The sequence below is a fragment of the Eriocheir sinensis genome, chromosome 57 (genome assembly GCF_024679095.1).
Source record: "Eriocheir sinensis breed Jianghai 21 chromosome 57, ASM2467909v1, whole genome shotgun sequence".
NCBI classification, from domain to species: Eukaryota; Metazoa; Arthropoda; class Malacostraca; order Decapoda; family Varunidae; genus Eriocheir; species Eriocheir sinensis.
The window spans coordinates 6,817,891-6,835,814 of NC_066565.1; the positions used below are offsets into that span (position 1 = coordinate 6,817,891).

The 17,924-nt window shown below is 46.2% G+C and overlaps 1 protein-coding gene across 1 annotated transcript in view; it reads right to left on the reverse strand.

The window, feature by feature from the left end:
- Positions 1–208: 208 nt before the first annotated feature.
- LOC126984753 (tectonin beta-propeller repeat-containing protein 2-like) overlaps positions 209–17,924 on the reverse strand; it is a 42,206-nt gene continuing 24,490 nt past the window's right edge. The window contains 8 exon segments of the mRNA XM_050838813.1: positions 209–1,862; positions 2,690–2,811; positions 4,560–4,705; positions 6,804–6,976; positions 8,188–8,374; positions 10,098–10,237; positions 13,739–13,754; positions 13,756–13,824. Coding sequence (XP_050694770.1) covers positions 1,654–1,862; positions 2,690–2,811; positions 4,560–4,705; positions 6,804–6,976; positions 8,188–8,374; positions 10,098–10,237; positions 13,739–13,754; positions 13,756–13,824 — 1,062 coding nt within the window. The 3' untranslated portion in view covers positions 209–1,653.

Consider the following 17,924-nt stretch of genomic DNA (forward strand, 5'->3'; position numbering starts at 1 on the left):
TCCCTTTCACCACTGCTGCTGCTCTCTTGGCTAGTCTCAACTTCTCCTCGTATCTTCCTTTATTTCCTTCAGTTCTCTCTCTTTGCCGCCTCTTATATGCATCTCTCTTCTCTGTTATTGCCTGCTGCACTCCCTCACACCACCACCGCCATGTTTTCCTTTCACGATGTCTTTGGCCTCCACAACATTGGAAAAACAAACACACGCATGAACAAACTTCAAACTCCTTTATTATAAATGTTAAAGATCATAAACTATGGATTCACAAACAAACAAACAAGGTGATCGTAACAAGACACCCAACCCTCTGTACACACACACACACACACACACACACACACTGGAATTATACAGTATCACATTTTTTTATCGTTTTCTTTGGTTTTCTCCATTATATTCTTCCCTTCTTCCTGTATAAACCTTCTCCTCCTTCTCCTCTATCTTTGTCTTCATCTAAATACAGTAATGCCTCGGTTTACGAGTGCCTTAGTTTACGAGTGTTGATTTACAAGCAAAAAAAATCACTATAAATGCCTTGGTGTAATAGCATCCTGATTGTACAAGGCAGAAACGCAAGCGTGGGTTCCCTTTGTTTGCCGCAAGACAGCGCTCGGAGCAAAAGACAATGGGAAGGCGGTCTGAAGCTTGTGTCACACTGGGCCTTTTTCCTACAACTATGTTGGTGGTAGGCACAACCGGCAACTCCAACTTTTCTTGGTGTCTCACACAACCAAGGTCGGTTGCCTGTATTCACAACGTAAACAAACCAGTCTCCCTGTATCTCCATGGCACCATTTGCAAAGTAAGGGCTATTAGGCTTGTGCTGCTGTTACTCAAATTATGGACTTGTTGCTACGGTTAAGTGAAGGAAGAAGTGGCTGTGGGTACGATCATGGCTTCAAGGACGGGAGGACAGGAGTGTTTACCCAAACCAAAAACTCACTCTAAGTTGGGAGTGCAGGCAACTGTGGCTGCTCCTTGCTCCAACAGCAGGAGGAAAACACCCAGTGTGACGCCCCATCAGTCCACTTTGTACACTCACAGAAGTAGCGCGGGGCCGCGTGTTCATGTACGTTTAGGTTTATGCTCCAGTGTGCAATCTTTGTGTTTTCAGCACTATATTATGACTATATTATTAAGTTATACTAGAGTAGTCATTTATATATTTTATACTATATATAAATTGCTATTTGTTAGTAAAATTACTTTTATTCTGTATAAAATAATATGTAAAATCATTTCTGGTAATATTTTTGGGATATGGGATGCATTAATGGGATTCACATTAATCTAAATGGGGAAATCCATTTTGGTTTACTAGTTTTTTGGTTTGCGAGCAAAATTTCAGGATGAATTAAACTCGTAAACCGAGGTATGACTGTATCTACTTTTTCCTCACTTTTAGCTTCTGTTTTTGTCCTTTTTCTGTTCTTGTTCTTGTCTTTTCTTATAATTTTCTTTCTTTAATCTTTGTTTGTTTTTGTTCCTGTTTCACTTTTTCCTCTTCTGTTTTTGTCCTTCCTGTTCTTGTCCTTTTTCTTATAATTTTCTTTCTTTAATCTTCATTGTGTTTCTGTTCTTGTTTTCCTTCTTCCTCTGCCTCATCTCTCCTGTGTTAAGCCGCTGAAAACACCCAACACCACCTCCTCCTCCTCACAGCACCTCCCAATCTTCAGTTTCGGAGGAAAGAGAGATGGTGTGGAGGCGTTCAGCAGTGGTGATGGTGGTGGTAGGGTCTGGATCAGTGGAGGGGTCTTCATTGGTGGAGGTGGAGGCGGTGGTGAAGCAGTCCACCTCCCTGCTGTGATGTTTACATAGGTGTCCACAGGCGTTGAGGCCCCACAGAGTGTTGTCAGTGGTGACTGTGGAGGAAGGAGAGGATGGGAGTTATTGGTGGTGGTGGTGGTGGTGTAGCAGTACTAATGGTATTAACCCCTTCACTACAGCTGGCCCAAAACAGCGCCCCGCGCTGTATCCGGGATCGCTGTGCGCGCCAAATTTCAAATGTCGCTATTGAATATAACAAGTTTTCAACCATCAACTCAACATAATCATCATGCATTATATATGAAAACATGCAGAATTAAATGGGATCGCTGTGCGCGCCAAATTTCAAATGTCGCTATAGAATATAACAAGTTTTCAACCATAAACTCAACATAATCATCATGTATTATATATGAAAACATGCACAATTAAATGGTGCACATAAAGAAACATAAATTAATTGATAATTTTGAGATGTAAGCATAAATATAGATAAAATAACTCGTGTATTGGCTAAAGCGAGCCAGGACGCAGTATGCGCGTCCTTGGATATGATACGGGGCACGCAAGGACACAGTATACGCGTCCTCGTGTTGAAGGGGTTAATATTAGTAGTAGCAGTAGTAAGGCAAGGTAAAGTTTGGGGTATAAGCTATAGCTGTGCACGGCCTCAGTGCTTATCTCCGTTACATTGGCCCTTGAGCCTGTGGTGGGACACGGCCAGTGTGACATCCGGGTTACCACAACTTACCTTCCCCAGGTTTACAGGCAAACTAACCACTTGACCAAAAAGTTCTTAGCAGTAGTAGTAGTAGTACTCAAAACAATGACAATAAACTATTTGTGAATTACTCAAAATGTTAATGATAGACAAACTACTAAAACATCATGACTTTTAACAACCCCCCCCCCCGGCACCCACCAGACAGCCCTGCCAGCCTGCCGGGGACCCGCACCCAGGCGTCACCAATGAAGTTGTTGGCAGAGACACCCATGCGGCGGAACACTTCACCGCGCGGCGTGAGGGCCACCACCTGGTCCTCGCTGGAGGGAGAAACAGAATGCTTTATTACATGTTTGTACTTAACCCGGTAGCAGCGGGGATCACGTTTCTTAATGGTCCCTCCAAGCGAGAAAAATGAGAAAAAATCACCCCTCACACAAACCATTTCATAATATATATCAAAGCATTTGTGATCAAATTATATATAATCTATTTTTGGGGGTTTATATCATGGCACAAATTTGGCCTGTTGCTGCTACACGGTAAAGCCACAAATTTGGCCCGTCGCTGCTACACGGTAAAGCCACAAATTTGGCCCGTCGCTGCTACACGGTAAAGCCACAAATTTGGCCCGTCGCTGCTACACGGTAAAGCCACTTGGTCTGTCACTGCTACAAGTAAAGCCACAAATTTGGCCCGTCACTGCACGGTAAAGCCACAAATTTGGCCCTCGCTGCTACATGGTAAAGCCACAAATTTGGTCTGTCTGTTACATGGTAAAGCCACAAATTTGGCCTGTCACTGCTACGGTAAAGCCACAAATTTGTCCTCGCTACATGGTAAAGCCACAAATTTGGCCTGTCACTGCTACACGGTAAAGCCACAAATTTGGCCTGTCGCTGCTACACGGTAAAGCCACAAATTTGGCCCGTCGCTGCTACATGGTAAAGCCACAAATTTGGCCCGTCGCTGCTACACGGTAAAGCCACAAATTTGGCCCGTCGCTGCTACACGGTAAAGCCACAAATTTGGCCCGTCGCTGCTACACGGTAAAGCCACAAATTTGGCCCGTCGCTGCTACACGGTAAAGCCACACGGTGGCCTGGCCCGTCACTGCTACACGGTTAACAAGATAAGACACACATCAAGGTAATAGTAACAGTAGAGTCAGATCTTGCATCTTTAAAATAACAAAATTCTCATCTAGCGCGCCTGTCTGTCCCACCTCAGATACCACCACCCTTTGTCTTACCAATGCACCTCACTCATCACTCAACAGTAGCCTTATTATTTCTTCTTTCATCTATGTATGATGAATATGACTGAACACCAATGGCTTACATAGTGAATGAAAAGACAAAATAGGGGTTAGGTCCAATTTGCTTCACCTATTATAATTTTTCCCATTGGTTTGTGTGTTTGCATCTAATGTTTTTGTTGTCTATTATTCATTAGATCTTAGTACAGTAGTAAAAGAATTCCAGTACCCATTCTAGGCTCTAACATGGACCCACCTGCCCACCACTACCAGCCTTCCATATCCTGCACACCACACCCACACACATGCTGGAAAGAAACATTACAAACACAACACAACACACATCACACACAAAGCCTTAACCCGGTAGCAGCGACGGGCCAAATTTGTGGCTTTACCGTGCAGCAGCGACGGGCCAAATTTGTGGCTTTACCGTGCAGCAGCGACGGGCCAAATTTGTGGCTTTACCGTGTAGCAGCGACGGGCCAAATTTGTGGCTTTACCGTGAAGCAGCGACGGGCCAAAATTGTGGCTTTACCGTGTAGCAATGATGGCCCAAATTTGTGACATCATATAAACCCCCAAAAATAGATGATACATAATCTGATCACAAATGCTTTGATATATATTATGAAATGGTTTGTGTGAGGGGTGATTTTATCTAATTTTTTCTTGCTTGGAGGGACCATTAAGAAACATGATCCCCGCTGCTGCCGAGTTAAAACAGCAACCCCAAAAAAACAAAGGTAGGTAAAAAGCTGTCAAGAAAAAGAATGATTGTAATAGTAATAACAATACAGTTCCACACACCTGATGGAGAGGTGTGTGGCGGCCAGGCCCGGCACCAGCACCCACGACAGGCCCACCGGCAGCTCGGGGAAGATGGCCTGGCGCACATACACACGCAGGCAGGTGTCCAGCGCCCACACCAGGTGAAGGCGCGAACCCACAAACACCTGGCGGGGGAGGAGACAGGTGGGTGAGTGTGGTGTGGTTTTCCTTCTTCTTCGTCTCCTCCTTCTCCTTGTTTTTGTCCTTCATTCTGTTCTTGTTCCTGTTTTTTCTTTTAATTCCCTTCATTTAATCTGTTGTATTTCTCTCCTTCATCCCCTTCCTCTTAATCTTTTTCATATTAAGCAACTAAAAACACTCAACACCTCCTCCTCCTCCTCCTCCTCCTCTTCACAGCACCTCCCAGTCTTTAGTTTCTGAGAAGAGTGAGTGGATATACCTGTGCTTTAATGTTGTAACCAAACTAGCGATAATCGCTATTTTTTTCCACCTCGGAAAAAACAGACGTTGTCTCCTCCCTACTGCGCATGCGTGGCCCGGGCGCCCGGTGTTGTATGAAAAAACTTCAGGGTATGAAATATCTTCAGTGAAGAGATTTCATACTTAGATCATCAACATTAAAACACTAGGTTTTTTTATGTTAGACTCAAAAATCAATATATCGGAGAGAAAAATCATTTAACTTTGCCCAAAAAATTATTATTCACTGCCTCAAATTTGTGATCCCGTTGTAAAGAGCACAAACAGAGACCAGCGGCTTGTGTTATCACGTGGCCTCTCAGCTGCGTCTCGAGTGACGGAGTGAGTGCCAGTGTTCCGGTTCCCAGTGCTTCAGAGCTTCTTTACTGAAGTGGCTGTTAAAGTGTTAATGGTGATAAATAAGAATAACTGAATAAGTAGTGATGGCGGCCGCGTCGCCGTCATCATGATAAGAGTCAGTGAGGTGACCGGGTGTTGTGTTATTTCGTGTCCCATCGTCAAACAGCACCAGTGTTTACAAACATTGGTCTCTCGTGAACTGCGTATGTTCAGACCAGTAAGCATAGCCCTGTATAGTCTCACAAAGCTTTTTAACACTTTATATAAAGAGTTGCTGAAAGGCTAAATCAGATATACAGTACCAACGACACTCTGTACATATAAATACAACTCGTACAGAGTGTCGTTCTAGAAACAGCGGGGATGGTGGTAGTGGTACTGTATGTCTGATTCAGCCTTCCAGCAACTCTTAATTACAGTTGAAAAAAGCTTCGTGAGACTGTACAGGTCTACGCTTGTTGCTCTGAGCATGCACAGTTCACGAGAGACCAGTGTTTGTAAACACAAGCGCCAGCTTTGACGGTGGGGACGCCAAATAACACAACAAGGTTCAGGCGTTCTAGTATTACCGTCCATAGGTACGTGTCAACGTGTGGTTTTCAGGTTTTGTAAGTTTTCCAAAATACAGATAATGAAAATTTTAATTCATCTATGTTTTTTATTTGAAATATCAATATAGTATCGTTTTCGCCTATCAGACTTATCGCTAGCTAGTATCAGAATTGTGAATTTATATTGGGTATCGCCTATACTTGTGTCTCCAGTTAACAAATATCAGTTATCACCGATAAGGTTTTCCACTATCAGTTATCGGGTATCGGGAATCAGGTTTTTTGTTATCGTGCCCAGCTATGGGGAGGCATGCAGTTAGCAAGTTCAGAAGAGCAGTCAGCGTGAAAATATCGATAGAAGATAGAAAGAGAGGCAACATCGCGACGGAATTTAAGAGGTAGAAGACTATCAGTAAGAGGAGGAGAGCTGATGAGACAAAGAGCCTTAGACTCCACTCTGTCCAGAATAGCTGTGCGAGTGGAGCCCCCCCACACGTGAGATGCATACTCCATACGAGGGCGGACAAGGCCCTTGTATATGGATAGCAAATGTGCAGGGGAGAAGAACTGGCGGAGATGATGCAGAACGCCCAACCTTGAGGAAGCTGATTTAGCGAGAGAGAAGCTTTTCATTTTGTGAAATTCGCTTAACTGTTGTATTCCTGAAATACGTGTTATTACAATCGTTGAGAGTGGGAGAGACTCATTCCTTCTCTTTTCATTTAATTTCCTTATTCTTCCTTATGGGGCTGGCCGGGCTGTCTCTCTCCCACTCTTGACGATGGCAGACTCTCTCCTCCCTGGTGGTCATCCTCCTCATGTCTTCCTCCACACAGTCTCAAGGTCTTGTTCAGGATCCAAACATCCCCCACCCACCCCCACACCCACCCACCTTAGTAAACTCCACATGGGTTCCCACGGAGGGCTCCACTTGTATCCAGGCAGGGGGCAGCGCCTGGGTGAGGCAGGGGGTGAGGGGGCCCTGCCGCATGTACACGCCCCCCCTGGTGTCCACCCCCCACACCACCTCCGTCCCGCAGGAGATGTGGCACAGCTGGATGTCACCTGAGGACGATGGACAGGTGAGATGTGGTGGTGGTAGTAGTAATAGTAATAATAGGAGTACTAGTAATAATAGTAGTAATATAAGTAGTAGTTTTAGTAGCAGTAATAGCAATACTACAGTAGTCCAGCATTTGGCAACTCAGACCAGTCACTGCCCTAACTCTCATTTCCTGACCATATTCCCCCTTTTGGCAATAATCCCCAGCACACTATCACACTACTGTTGTCACCCCACATCACTCCTTCCAGCACCTGACAGGCCTTTGATGCCATATCACACTCGGTGGACATCAGCCAGTAGTAACACACAAGATATCACATGCACACACTCCCTCACGACTGTTTCATCAGCTGAAAACTGAGATCGTAAATGTATAACACCGATAATCTTTAGGCAAGGAAATACACCAATAACATTTAGCAAGCGATTCGTAAGGGAACACATTAAATTTTGTCAAATACAAAAATATGACCAAGTGTTTGCTGGAGGGGGAAATAATTGCTAAATATGGTCGCCAAATGAGAATTAGGGTAGCGATTGATCTGAGTTACCAAGCCCTAACACGCTGAATACAAGACTTCACCATACTGCGCTTTTAACTTGTGTCAATAATACAAGTTGCCATGTTGTCAGCATCTAAACTAAAGTCTTCCCTTCCCTTCCCTTACCCACCCTTCCCCCTATCCCAGCAAACCCTTCCTTCCCTTCCCCCACCCTATCCCAGCAAACCCTTCCTTCCCTTCCCCCACCCTTCCCCAATCCCAGCAAATACTCCAACCCAATCCCTCTCTCCCTTTCCTTCTCCCTCCCCTTTTCCATTTCCCTCCCTTCCCTTCCTTTCCCCACCCTTCCTCCTATCCCAGCAAACACTCCAACCCAGTCTCGCTCTCCACAGCACCCCCTAACCCAGTCCCTCTCTCGTCAGCCGCACCAGCGTCAACCCTCACCAATCATCCTTCTTCTTTCCCTTATCTCCTCTTCCTTTTCCTTTCTTTCCCTGCCCCTCCCAATCCTTCCTCTTTCCTCCTTCCTCCAGCAATACCTCAACCAAGTCCCTCTTTACAGAACCACCAGCATCAACCCTCACCAATCATCCTTCTTCCTTCCCTAGTCTTCTCTTCCCTTTCCTTCCCCTCCCAATCCTTCCTCTTTCCCCCAGCAATACCTCAACCAAGTCCCTCTTTACAGCACCACCAGCGTCAACCCTCACCAATCTGCGTCAGGTCCAACTCGTCCCAGTGTGTGCCGATGAGTGACGACGCCGACAGCCCAGCGCGGATGAACACCCTGCCGTCAGCCGTCACCACCCACAGCACCTCCGGACGCTGGCTCACGCTGACCACCACGCTGCTGTCGGTGCTGCTGGTGCTTGGGGGCAGCGGCGGCGGATCCAGGGGCTGTTTAAAGGGAGGAGTTAGGGGAAGGGGGGAGGTGTAAGGGGCAGTTTGGGGAGGAGGAGATTGAGAAAGGGATGTAGAGGTGAATGAGAGAAGGGAAGGAAAGGGAGAGACAGAGGCAAAGAGAGAAGGGAAGGAGAGGGAGAGAGAGAGATGTAGCTGGTAGTATTCAAGGGTAGAAATGTAGACTCTCTCTCTCTCTCTCTCTCTCTCTCTCTCTCTCTCTCTCTCTCTCTCTCTCTCTCTCTCTCTCTCTCTCTCTCTCTCTCTCTCTCTCTCTCTCTCTCTCTCTCTCAGGAGGCCCACAGTATGTCACCCCACAGTATGTTTATGGACCCACAGACACCACCCCATGCCCCCTCCCCCCCCCTCCTCACACACACAGTAATATTAATGTACAAAATAAACTGATACACAAGGGAACCAATCTTTCTATCTAATCCTTATGGCCAAACTAAGAAGAGTGAAGAGTGAAAGGACTAGAGGTGAAGGGAAGAAGAAAGTTGGCAAAAATTGAGCAAACTGAAAGGTGAAAACAGTTGAAGGGAAACTTTGAAGATGGAAAAAAGAAAAATATACAGTTGGGGAGGATTTTGATGGAGGAAAAGAGAAAGAAAAAAAATAGTTGAAGGAGGATTTTGATTGAGGAATAAATAGTTGTAAGGAGATTTTGGTGATAGAAAAAAATGAACAGAGGTGGGCAAGTGCGGTACTACCACATCACAAAAAAAGTACCGCACTACCGCGGACCGCACTAAAAAATCCAGCGGTACTTTGAAAACTATCGAAGACGACATTTGCAGCGCGGCACACTGCTGCTGCTCACAGAAATGTTTTTTTTATTTTTTTGTAGTGAACCAGACTCCATCAGTCAATCAGTATCAGTCATCAGAATCAGTGATTCAGTCATTCTGACTTTTCAGTTATTGTTCAAAATTAAATACTAAATAGACAGACTTAACTAATACACTGCGGGTCTTCTCTAACCTGCGCGGTGCCGGCCATTTCAACCCCAGACCCGTCCGTGGTGCCGGACGATTTTTTAAATTTTTAAGAGCTTAAAAAATCCTAAGGTCCTCGGTTACAAGGAGTAAGCCATGGACTGGCAGGAGGCAGTCAAGGAGGAGGAGGAGGAGAGCTGAGGTCTGAGGAAACTGGAGAATATTTTTCTATTATATCTAAAATATGATAAATATTAAATAAATTGATTCCAAAAGTGCATTTGTAGCTGTTTGATTTGTTATTTCTTTTATTTTGGGAAAATCTATTGTAAATTAAGGCAACTGTACTATTTTAGGCATGTTCCCTTTGTTTGGGTAGCCAGGATAGACACTGAAGTATTTTTTTATTTTGACTACCACTACCACAGCACCGCACACCGCGTACCGCACTGGGAAAGAAAAAATGGGACCGCACTACCGCAACCGCACTACTCCGGAAAAAGTACTGCAACCACACTACTCAGTACCGCGCCCACCTCTGGAAATGAATAATAAAGTTGGAATATAAAGAAACTGATAACTTTGAGAAACAACAAACAAAAAAAAAATGAACAAAAACAAAAAAATACAAAAATAGTGTAAAAGAACATTGATTTCTGAGAGAACAAACAACAAAAAAATTCAAAAAAACACAACAGGCAGAAAAAATGCCCCCCACCCATCACCCCACACACCCGTCACCCCCCCACCACCCGCCCCCCAAACCTGCACCCTCAACACACCACAGTGGAGGAGGTGTTGGGGTTGACCAGGAAGAGCTGTCCAAGGGGCGAGAGGCAGCAGAGTGTGCCCTGGGTGGTGTACAGGCCCTCCGCACACACCACCGACCACACCTCCTCGCTGAACACATCCCACCAGTGACCTGAGGAGAAGGGGGATGTGAGGAGGGGGGTCAGAGGAAGAGTGTGAAGAAGTGCAAGGAGGAAGAGGAGGAATGTACAGGAAGATTGAAGAAGGCTAGCACATCCCACCTGTGACCTGAGGAGAAGGGGGATGTGAGGAGGGGTGGGGGGTCAGAGGAGGAGTATGAAGAAGTGCAAGGAAGATGAGGAGGAATGTGCAGGAAGAGTGAAGAAGGCTAGCACATCCCACCAATGACCTGAGGAGAAGGGGGATGTGCGGAGGGGTTGGGGGTCAGAGGAGGAGTATGAAGAAGTGCAAGGAAGATGAGGAGGAATGTTCAGTCAGAGTGACGAAGGCTAGCACATCCCACCATTGACCTGAGGAGACGGGGGATGTGAGGAGGGGTGGGGGGTCAGAGGAGGAGTATGAAGAAGTGCAAGGAAGATGAGGAGGAATGTGCAGGAAGAGTGAAGAAGGCTAACACATCCCACCAATGACCTGAGGAGAAGGGGGAAGTGAGGAGGGGTGGGGGGTCAGAGGAGGAGTATGAAGAAGTGCAAGGAAGATGAGGAGGAATGTGCAGGAAGAGTGAAGAAGGCTAACACATCCCACCAATGACCTGAGGAGAAGGGGGATGTGAGAAGGGATGTTTGGAGGAAGAGGAGGAGGAGGAGGAGGAAGTAGAGGAATGTAAAGGAGAGGTACAAGGAAGGGTGTGAACAAGGTCAAGCACATCCCACCATTGACCTGAGAGGAGGAGGGATGTGAGGAGGAGGTGTTTAGAGGAAGAAGAGGAGGAGAAGGGATGTTTGGAGGAAGAGGAGGAGGAAGTGTGTGTTTAAGGCAAGACGGAAGGAAGAAGAAGAGGGGGTGAAGAAGATGTACAAGGAAGGGTGTGAACAAGACTGAACACATCCCACCAGTGACCTGAGAAGAGGGAATGTGAGGAGGAGGAGAAGAAGAGGAGGAGGAGGAAGGTGAAGAAGAGGTAGAGGAAGGGTGTGAAGAAGACTGAACACATCCCACCACTAGCCTGAGAATAAGGGGAGTGTGAGGAAGGGGGTGTTGGTGGAGGAGGAGGAGGAGGAGGAGGAGGTGTGGGCAAGGAACATGTTAACAAATAATAAATGGTAGAAAAAGAAAGGAAGGGAAGGGAAGGGAACAGAAGGGAAGGGAAGGGAAGAGAAGGAAATAGAAGGAAAAGGAAGGGAAAGAGAAGGAAAAGGAAGGAAAGGGATGGGAAGGAAAGGAGAGGGAAGGGAAGAAAAGAAAAGGAAAAGGAAGGAAAGAGAAAAGAAGGAAAGGGAAAAGAAGGGAAGGGAAGAGAAGGAAAAGGAAGGGAAGGGAAGAGAAGGAAAAGGAAGGGAAGGGAAGAGAAGGAAAAGGGAGGGAAGGGAAGAGAAGGAAAAGGAAGGGAAGGGAAGAGAAGGAAAAGGAAGGGAAGGGAAGAGAAGGAAAAGGGAGGGAAGGGAAGAGAAGGAAAAGGAAGGGAAGGGAAGAGAAGGAAAAGGGAAGAGAAGGAAAAGGGAGGGAAGGGAAGAGAAGGAAAAGGAAGAGAAGGGAAGAGAAGGAAAAGGAAGGGAAGGAAAGAGAAGGGAAGGGGAAGGGAAGGAAAGGGAATGGAATGGAATGGAAGGGATGGGAAGGAAAAGGAAAGGAAGGGGAAGGGAAGGAAAGGGAATGGAATGGAATGGAAGGGATGGGAAGGAAAAGGAAAGGAAGGGAAGGGAAGGGAAGGAAAGGGAAAAGAAGGGAAGGGAAGAGAAGGAAAAGGGAGGGAAGGGAAGAGAAGGAAAAGGAAGGGAAAGGGAAGGGAAGGAAAGGCAAGGAGAGAGAAAGCAACAGAAGATAAGGAAAGGAAAGGGAAGGAAAGGGAAGGGAAGGAAAAGAAAGGGACAGAAAGCAAAAAGGGAAGTGAAGGGAAGGGAAGGGAAGGGATGGGAAGGGAAGGAAAGGGTAGGGAAGGGAAGGGAAGGAAAGGGAAGGAAAGGGAAGGGATGGGAAGGGAAGGAAAGGGTAGGGAAGGGAAGGGAAGGAAAGGGAAGGGAAGGGAAGGGAAGGGAAGGAAAGGGAAGGGATGGGAAGGGAAGGGAAGGAAAGGGAAGGGAAGGGAAGGAAAGGGAAGGGATGGGAAGGGAAGGAAAGGGAAGGGAAGGGAAGGAAAGGGAAGGGAAGGGAAGGGAAGGAAAGGGAAAGGAAGAGAAGGAAAAGGAAGGGAAGGGAAGAGAAAGGAAGGGAAGGGAAGGGAAGGGAAGTGAAGGAAAGGGGCAGTAGAGTGGAAGGGAGTGGAGGGAAAGGGTGAGAAGTGATGACAGACAGACACACAGATAGATAGATAGATGGATACACACAGACAGACACACCTATCCCAACACACACACACACACACACACACACACACACTACTAAACTACTAACAGGAGGAATTACCAGCAGGAACACAAGAGGACACAGTAAAAAATTGAGGAAGGGAAGATGCTTGAAAGACAAAGAAACATAGCTTCCCACAAAGAAATATAGAGGTTTGGAACAGACTAAGTGAGGATGTAGTATCAGCGAGGAGTGTGCAAAGCTTTAAGGAAACGTTGGATAAATGCAGATATGGAGACGAGACCACACCAGCGTACAGCCCAGGCTCTGTACAACTACAACTAGGTAAATACAACTAGGAAAATACAGCTAGGAAAATACAACTAGGAAAATACAACTAGGTAAATACAGCTAGGAAAATACAACTAGGAAAATACAACTAGGTAAATACAGCTAGGAAAATACAACTAGGTAAATACAGCTAGGAAAATACAGCTAGGAAAATACAACTAGGTAAATACAGCTAGGAAAATACAACTAGGTAAATACAGCTAGGAAAATACAGCTAGGAAAATACAACTAGGTAAATACAGCTAGGAAAATACAACTAGGAAAATACAACTAGGTAAATACAGCTAGGAAAATACAACTAGGTAAATACAGCTAGGAAAATACAGCTAGGAAAATACAACTAGGTAAATACAGCTAGGAAAATACAACTAGGAAAATACAACTAGGTAAATACAGCTAGGAAAATACAACTAGGTAAATACAGCTAGGAAAATACAACTAGGTAAATACAGCTAGGAAAATACAGCTAGGAAAATACAACTAGGTAAATACAGCTAGGAAAATACAACTAGGAAAATACAACTAGGTAAATACAGCTAGGAAAATACAACTAGGAAAATACAACTAGGTAAATACAGCTAGGAAAATACAACTAGGAAAATACAACTAGGTAAATACAGCTAGGAAAATACAGCTAGGAAAATACAACTAGGAAAATACAACTAGGAAAATACAACTAGGAAAATACAACTAGGTAAATACAGCTAGGAAAATACAACTAGGAAAATACAACTAGGAAAATACAACTAGGTAAATACAGCTAGGAAAATACAACTAGGTAAATACAGCTAGGAAAATACAACTAGGAAAATACAACTAGGTAAATACACACACACACACACACATAGCCAGGCCTCACCGGTGATGGGTGGTGTTCTCCGACGCAGCCAGCAGCACCCCCCCCACCGCCACCTCCTCCCCCACCATGTACTGGCTCGTCTCAACCTGGGGGAGGAAGGAGGAGCTGAGTGGGCGGGATAAGGGTGAGATAGAGAAGGGAGGGGAGGATGGGAGGAGTGAAGAGAGAGTTGAGGTCACAAGAAAGGAGGAGAAGAGATGGGACGGCAAGAGAAACAAGGGAAGGGAAGGGAAGGGAAGGGAAGGAAAGGGAATGGAAGGGAAGGGAAGGGAAGGGAAGGAAGGAAGGAAGGAAGGAAAAGGAAGAGAAGGGAAGGAAGGAAGGAAGGAAGGAAGGAAGGAAAAGGAAGGAAGGAAGGAAGGAAGGAAAAGAAAGGAAGGGAAGAGAATGAAAAGGAAGGAAGGAAGGAAAAGGGAAGGGAAGGAAGGAAGGAAGGAAGGAAAAGGAAGGAAGGAAGGAAGGGAAGGAAGGAAGGGAAGGAAAAGGAAGGAAGGAAGAAGGAAGGAAAGGAAGGAAGGAAGGAAGGGAAGAGAAGGAAGGAAAAGGAAGGAAGGAAGGAAGGAAGAGAAGGAAAAGGGAAGGAAGGAGGAAGGAAGGAAGAGAAGGGGAAGGAAGAGAAGGAAGGAAGGGAAGGGAAGGAAAAGGAAGGAAGGGAAGGAAGGAAGGAAGGGAAGGAGAGGAAGGAAGGGAAGGAAGGGAAGGAAGCAAAAAGGAAAACGATGGGAGAGGAAGGAATGGGAAGGAAGGAAGGAAGCAAAAGGAAAACGATGGGAGAGGAAGGAATGGAAGGAAGGGAAGCAAAAGGAAAACGATGGAGAGGAAGGAATGGAAGGAAGGAAGGAAGCAAAAGGAAACGATGGGAGAGGAAGGAATGGGAAGGAAGGAAGGAAGGAAGCAAAAGGAAAACGATGGGAGAGGAAGGAATGGGAAGGAAGGAAGGAAGGGAAGCAAAAGGAAAACGATGGGAGAGGAAGGAATGGAAGGGAAGGAAGGAAGGAAGCAAAAAGGAAAACGATGGGAGAGGAAGGAATGGGAAGGAAGGAAGGAAGGAAGGAAGCAAAAGGAAAACGATGGAGAGGAAGGAATGGAAGGAAGTAAGGAAGGAAGGGAAGCAAAAGGAAAACGATGGGAGAGGAAGGAATGGGAAGGAAGGAAGGGAAGGAAGCAAAAGGAAAAACGATGGGAGAGGAAGGAATGGGAAGGAAGGAAGGGAAGGAAGGAAGCAAAAGGAAAACGATGGGAGAGGAAGGAATGGGAAGGAAGGGAAGGAAGGAAGCAAAAAGGAAAACGATGGGAGAGGAAGGGAAGGGAAGGGAAGGGAAGGGAAGCAAAAAGGAAAACGATGGGAGAGGAAGGAATGGGAAGGGAAGGGAAGGGAAGCAAAAAGGAAAACGATGGGAGAGGAAGGAATGGGAAGGGAAGGGAAGGGAAGCAAAAAGGAAAACGATGGGAGAGGAAGGAATGGGAAGGGAAGGGAAGGGAAGCAAAAAGGAAAACGATGGGAGAGTAAGGAATGGAAGGAAGGGAGGGAAGGGAAGCAAAAAGGAAAACGATGGGAGAGGAAGGAATGGGAAGGGAAGGGAAGGGAAGCAAAAAGGAAAACGATGGGAGAGTAAGGAATGGGAAGGGAAGGGAAGGGAAGGGAAGCAAAAAGGAAAACGATGGGAGAGGAAGGAATGGGAAGGGAAGGGAAGCAAAAAGGAAAACGATGGGAGAGGAAGGAATGGGAAGGGAAGGGAAGGGAAGGGAAGCAAAAAGGAAAACGATGGGAGGAAGGAATGGGAAGGGAAGGAAGGAAGGAAGGAAGCAAAAGGAAAACGATGGGAGAGGAAGGAATGGGAAGGAAGGAAGGAAGGGAAGCAAAAGGAAAACGATGGAGAGGAAGGAATGGGAAGGAAGGGAAGGAAGCAAAAGGAAAACGATGGAGAGAAGGAATGGAAGGAAGGGAAGGAAGGGAAGCAAAAGGAAAACGATGGGAGAGGAAGGAATGGGGAAGGGAAGGAAGGAAGCAAAAGGAAAACGATGGGAGAGGAAGGAATGGGAAGGAAGGAAGGAAGGGAAGCAAAAGGAAAACGATGGAGAGTAAGGAATGGGAAGGAAGGAAGGAAGGAAGCAAAAAGGAAAACGATGGGAGAGGAAAGGAATGGGAAGGAAGGAAGGAAGCAAAAGGAAAACGATGGGAGAGGAAGGAATGGGAAGGAAGGAAGGAAGGAAGCAAAAGGAAAACGATGGAGAGGAAGGAATGGGAAGGAAGGAGGGAAGGAAGCAAAAAGGAAAACGATGGGAGAGGAAGGAATGGGAAGGAAGGGAAGGAAGCAAAAGGAAAACGATGGGAGAGGAAGGAATGGAAGGAAGGAAGGGAAAAAGGAAAACGATGGGAGAGGAAGGAAGGGAAGGAAGGAAGCAAAAAGGAAAACGATGATGAGAGAGGAAGGGAAGGGAAGGAAGGGAAGGCAAAAGGAAAACGATGGAGAGGAAGGAATGGGAAGGAAGGAAGGAAGGAAGGAAGCAAAAGGAAAACGATGGGAGAGGAAGGAATGGGAAGGAAGGAAGGAAGGGAAGCAAAAGGAAAACGATGGGAGAGGAAGGAAGGGAAGGAAGGAAGGAAAAAGGAAAACGATGGGAGAGGAAGGGGAAGGAAGGAAGGAAGGAAGCAAAAGGAAAACGATGGGAGAGGAAGGAATGGGAAGGAAGGAAGGAAGGGAAGCAAAAGGAAAACGATGGAGAGGAAGGAATGGGAAGGAAGGAAGGAAGCAAAAGGAAAACGATGGAGAGGAAGGAATGGGAAGGAAGGAAGGAAGCAAAAAGGAAAACGATGGAGAGGAAGGAAGGAAGGAAGCAAAAGGAAAACGATGGGAGAGGAAGGAATGGGAAGGAAGGAAGGAAGCAAAAAGGAAAACGATGGAGAGGAAGGAATGGGAAGGAAGGAAGGAAGGAAGCAAAAGGAAAACGATGGGAGGTAAGGAATGGAAGGAAGGGAAGGAAGGAAGCAAAAGGAAAACGATGGAGAGGAAGGAATGGGAAGGAAGGAAGGAAGCAAAAGGAAAACGATGGGAGAGGAAGGAATGGGAAGGGAAGGAAGGAAGGAAGCAAAAGGAAAACGATGGGAGAGGAATGGGAAGGAAGGAAGGAAGGAAGCAAAAGGAAAACGATGGAGAGGAAGGAATGGGAAGGAAGGAAGGAAGGGAAAAAAGGAAAACGATGGGAGAGTAAGGAATGGGAAGGAAGGAAGGAAGGAAGCAAAAGGAAAACGATGGGAGAGGAAGGAATGGGAAGGAAGGAAGGAAGCAAAAGGAAAACGATGGGAGAGGAAGGAATGGGAAGGAAGGAAGGAAGCAAAAGGAAACGATGGGAGAGGAAGGAATGGGAAGGAAGGAAGGAAGCAAAAGGAAAACGATGGGAGAGGAAGGAATGGAAGGAAGGAAGGAAGGGAAGCAAAAGGAAAACGATGGGAGAGTAAGGAATGGGAAGGGGAAGGAAGGAAGCAAAAGGAAACGATGGGAGAGTAAGGAAGGAAGGGAAGGAAGGAAGCAAAAGGAAAACGATGGGAGAGGAAGGAAGGAAGGAAGGGAAGCAAGCAAAAGGAAAACGATGGGAGAGTAAGGAATGGAAGGAAGGAAGGAAGGGAAGCAAAAGGAAAACGATGGGAGAGGAAGGAATGGGAAGGAAGGAAGGGAAGCAAAAGGAAAACGATGGAGAGGAAGGAATGGAAGGAAGGAAGGAAGGAAGCAAAAAGGAAAACGATGGGAGAGTAAGGAATGGGAAGGGAAGGGAAGGGAAGGGAAGCAAAAAGGAAAACGATGGGAGAGGAAGGAATGGGAAGGGAAGGGAAGGGAAGCAAAAGGAAAACGATGGGAGAGGAAGGAAGGGAAGAAGGGAAGGGAAGCAAAAAGGAAAACGATGGGAGAGGAAGGAATGGGAAGGGAAGGGAAGGGAAGCAAAAAGGAAAACGATGGGAGAGGAAGGAATGGGAAGGGAAGGGAATCAAAAAGGAAAACGATGGGAGAGGAAGGAATGGTAATGGAAGGGAAGGAAGCAAAAGGAAAACGATGGGAGAGGAAGGAATGGAAGGAAGGAAGGAAGGGAAGGAAGCAAAAGGAAAACGATGGGAGAGGAAGGAATGGGAAGGGAAGGGAAGGGAAGGGAAGCAAAAAGGAAAACGATGGGAGAGTAAGGAATGGGAAGG